At 32.6% G+C, this 4185-nt stretch overlaps 1 protein-coding gene across 1 annotated transcript in view; it reads left to right on the plus strand.

The window, feature by feature from the left end:
* Positions 1-4185, plus strand: part of SI (sucrase-isomaltase) — a 147613-nt gene that overhangs the window by 41785 nt on the left and 101643 nt on the right. Inside the window, exon 14 of the mRNA XM_007948724.1 lies at positions 2434-2551. Coding sequence (XP_007946915.1) covers positions 2434-2551 — 118 coding nt within the window. The remainder of the gene's footprint in view (positions 1-2433; positions 2552-4185) is intronic.

Here is a 4185-nt window from a genome sequence, read left to right on the forward strand (position 1 = left end):
TGTCTGTATTTATTGGTTTCCCTTTTCTTTGTTGAAGAGGGTCTGTGCAATCCTTCTGCCTAGTCCGCCATCTTGCCCCGCCTCTCGAGTTTTTTTTTTTTAATATGAATAACTAAAACACATTTTTTAAAAAAGGAATTTATCCTCATTAAAATAGAGTAAAAAAATTTTAACCTAAGAAAAAGGCATGGTCTTTGGAGAACAGATTTCTATAAGGACATCTGAAGAATGATGTCAATAATTATAATATCATATAAGACTACAAATTACAGCATAGTACATTCTTGAACAATAGAAATTAGAATTATACTTTTATTGAAACATATTGTTATTTGTGAAAAACATCATGGTTTATGGTGAAGAAATTGATATTGTCAAAGATTTCATTCTACTTGGATCAACAATCAACATCCATGGAAACAGCAGTCAAGAAATCAAACAATAAATTGCATCAGGAAAACTGCTGTAAAAGACTTCTTAAAAGTCTTAAAAAGCAAAGATATCCTTTTGATGATGAATGTGCACCTGACCCAACCTACGGTGGGTATTTTTAATCATCTTATATGTGTGCAAACTTTAGCAAAGAAAAAGGAAGACAGAATAATGAACTCATCTGAATTATGGTGTTGGTGAAGAATATTGCTTATACCATAGACTGCCAGCAAAACAAACAAATCAGTCTTGGAAAAAGAGCCAGAATGCTCCCTAGAAGTGAGGATGGTGAGGCTTCATTTTGCTTACTTTAGACATGTCATCAAGAGGAACCAATCATTAGTGAAGGACATCATGATTGATAAAATAGACACACTGCCGTTTAATCAATTCCAACTCCTAGTGACCTTATAGAATTAGAACTACCCCATAGGTTTCCAAAGCTGTAAATCTTGATGGAAGCAAACTGCCTCATTTTTATCCTGCTGAATGGCTGGTAAATTCAGATTACTGACATTTTGGTTAACAGCTGAATGCCTTAACCACAGCACTGTCAGAGTTCCTTTGATAAAGTAGGAAAAAGCAAAGCAACCACTGCCATGGAGTCGGATCCAACTCATAGCATCTCCTTGGGTTTCCGAGGCAGTATCACTATGGAAGTAGATTGCCCAACCTTCCTTCTGTTGTTAAAGTAGAAGGTCAGTGAAAAAGAGGGAGACCTTCAATGAGATGGACTGACACGGTGGCTACAACAATGGGCTAAAATATACCACTGATTGTGAGAATGAAGCAAGGCTAGGCAATGTTTTTCTGTTTTATAGGCAGTTACAGGGATAAGAATTTTCGGCTTATGTACAACCTGTAGTTACTAACAAACCTCCATAGGTTTATTATATTAAATATTTTTGGTACAGACAATAGTTCTTGATAATAATTAGTCACTACTTTTTGAATTGCATCAAAACATTATTATTAGTTCATTTTTATGTTAAAGATGTTTTAGTTTGTTTGGAAGTGTTTCTTTAATTTTTTTTTTTTAAGTATAGAAAGGTACTCCGCATACCATATTCTGGGACAAATATTTGACTAACTGACATTCGATATGAACTGTACCTAATTATTATGGCTTATGTACAAATTTGACTTAAAGACAGGGATGGAACTTGTTCATAATCCAATGACTGACTGTATATAATGTCTCTATGAGTTGCAGCCAACTAACAACACCTAACAACAACATAACAAGTCTACATGACTAAAATTAGATTTCATGTCAAAGATCTAATTCATTATAAAGTTTTGAAATGAGAATTTAATTATACAGATGTGTATATTTAGGTCAACCTGATAAAGGCTATTTATTTGTTATTTATTTATTATTCTATGTAGAAGCAGAGAATGTATTAAGAAAAATGAGTCAAATGATAATTTCAAGTTTAGTAAGAGTAGAGTGTGGGGGCCCTAATTGAAACTTGTTGTTGTTGTTGTTGTTGTTATGTGCCGTCGAGTCGGCCCCGACTCATAGTGACCCCTCCTTGGGTTTCCGAGGCAGTATCACTACGGAAGTAGGATTGCCCAACCTTCCTTCCGAGGAGTAGCTGGTGGGTTTGAACCGCCAGCCGTCTGGTTAGCAGGCAAGTGTCTTAGCCACTATGCTACCAGAGCTCTTAATTGAATTAAATTTCCTTTGTTCATTATTTTTGCTAAGTATGGTATGACACAGTATATGATATAAAACTAAAACAAACTCATGGCCATTGAGTCTATTCCAACTTACAACAGCCCCCACTGGGTTTCTGAGGCAGTGAATCTTTACAGAAGTAGATTGCCTAGTCTTCCTTCTGCAGAGTGCCTGATGGGTTTGAACCACAAACCTCTGTTTAGCAGCCAAATGCCTTAGGTACTGTACCACTGGAACTCCTTATACCACATGAAGGAATGTAAAATTTTAAATGTTACTGTATTTCCTAAGACACATTTTTTTTTTAATATTTTGCCTAGATATTCTTGACAAAGTTTTGTATTCCAAAACAATTTGTATGGATTTTATGCAACACTGGGGAAAGCAATATGATGTTCACAGCCTCTATGGATACAGTATGGCTATAGCTACAGAGAAGTAAGTACAAATTCATTTAGAAATATCTTCATAATAATTTTCTAAAAGTATTTTGTGATAATCTTGCAGTACACTTGGAAAACTGGTCAGAGTAAAAAATGAAACAAAATGATAATTATGTATTCTAATTTCATGCTGAAATTTGTAGCTTTCAAACATCAGATCTAATATTCATGAATTTGGAACTCTGTTATTAAGAATTAAATGATATATGTTTTTAATTATGATTCTTTTAAGATTCCTAGGTATAAACTTTTCAAAATTTTATTTAGTTTTACATATCTGAATATAGTTGTGTTGTAATCTGAATATAATTGTGTTGTAAACATGAACTTCTCAATTGACCAGGGAGAATATTATTCCTAGAATGTCATTATTTTTCTAAAATGAAGGTATCAATTGAAATTTAGTTTTTTAAGTGGTGTTCTCCAATTATATATTTTTTAATATACTCTACTTGTAGAGTATATATGTATGTATATACTTGTATGTATGTATGTATATATGTATATGAATATAGTACTTGATGCAAAACAAATGAAGGGGAAAGCTGTACGTTGAATCTACCTTTTCCAAACATTGTATAACAGCACTAGTATCAATTGTCATCAAGTTCATTCTTACTCATGGCTACCACATATGTATCAGAGTAGAACTATACTCCATAAGGGTTTCAATGGCTGATTTGTTGTAAGTAGATCACCAGGTCTTTATTCCAGGAAACTCTGAGTATATTTGAATATTTATCTTCTGATTAGCAGCTAAGTGTTTGATGCTTTGCACAAGCAGGATCTAAAAGCATTTTATAAGATTCTATAATTTAAGTCAATTAAATCTAGATTCTAGTCTCAATAAATTTGTGATTTTCTCATAATCAAAGAACTATGATCAAGTCTAAATCCAATCTTATGTTTGCCTGGTCCAAAATCATACTATAATATAAAACATTTATACAATAACTTCATAAAATTAACTTACTTCCCTTTACACTCAATAAAGATTTATTTATTAATGCAAAGTCTAAGTCAGTTTAATCTAAAAAAGTGAAACAACACTCTATGCTACAGTAAGGTAAAGGTTATAAATATGGAAGAAGCACAAGTAGAAGTGAGATGGATAATGCTAGCAGTTGTGAATGGTGGTTGACTTCTAGAAAAAGACAAGTGTTTCTCAAATATGTAAGTTTTATGGCAACATTGCTTGCTGGTATTTAAAACTGCAAGTGTTAAGACATAATTAGAGTAATAACAATACAAAAATGTGTATTGAGTTCAAGTTTTGACTATTAAATTTTATATCTATAAAAGAATTTCAATGAGTTTAAAACATATTTCATATAGAAATGTTGAAGTGTATGTCAAAAGCACATGCTAATTTATTTTGGTAAATGTCTTTGTTACCTAGAGTTACCATAACAAGATATGACAAAGTGGATGAATTTAAAAAACAGAAATGTATTTTGTTCTGGAGACTAAAAGTCAAAGTCAGGATCTCAGCTAGATCAACTATTTCTGTGAGAATCTATCCTAGATTCTGGTAACTGCCAACAATCCTTGGAATTCCCTTGCTTGTAGATTCATACTCATATGGTGTCTCTCTTCTATGTGTGTGTGTCCATATTTATTCTGCCTTTA

This window comes from Orycteropus afer, unplaced genomic scaffold (genome assembly GCF_000298275.1).
Source record: "Orycteropus afer afer isolate SDZICR_OR568_19922 unplaced genomic scaffold, OryAfe1.0 scaffold00220, whole genome shotgun sequence".
Lineage (NCBI taxonomy): Eukaryota > Metazoa > Chordata > Mammalia > Tubulidentata > Orycteropodidae > Orycteropus > Orycteropus afer.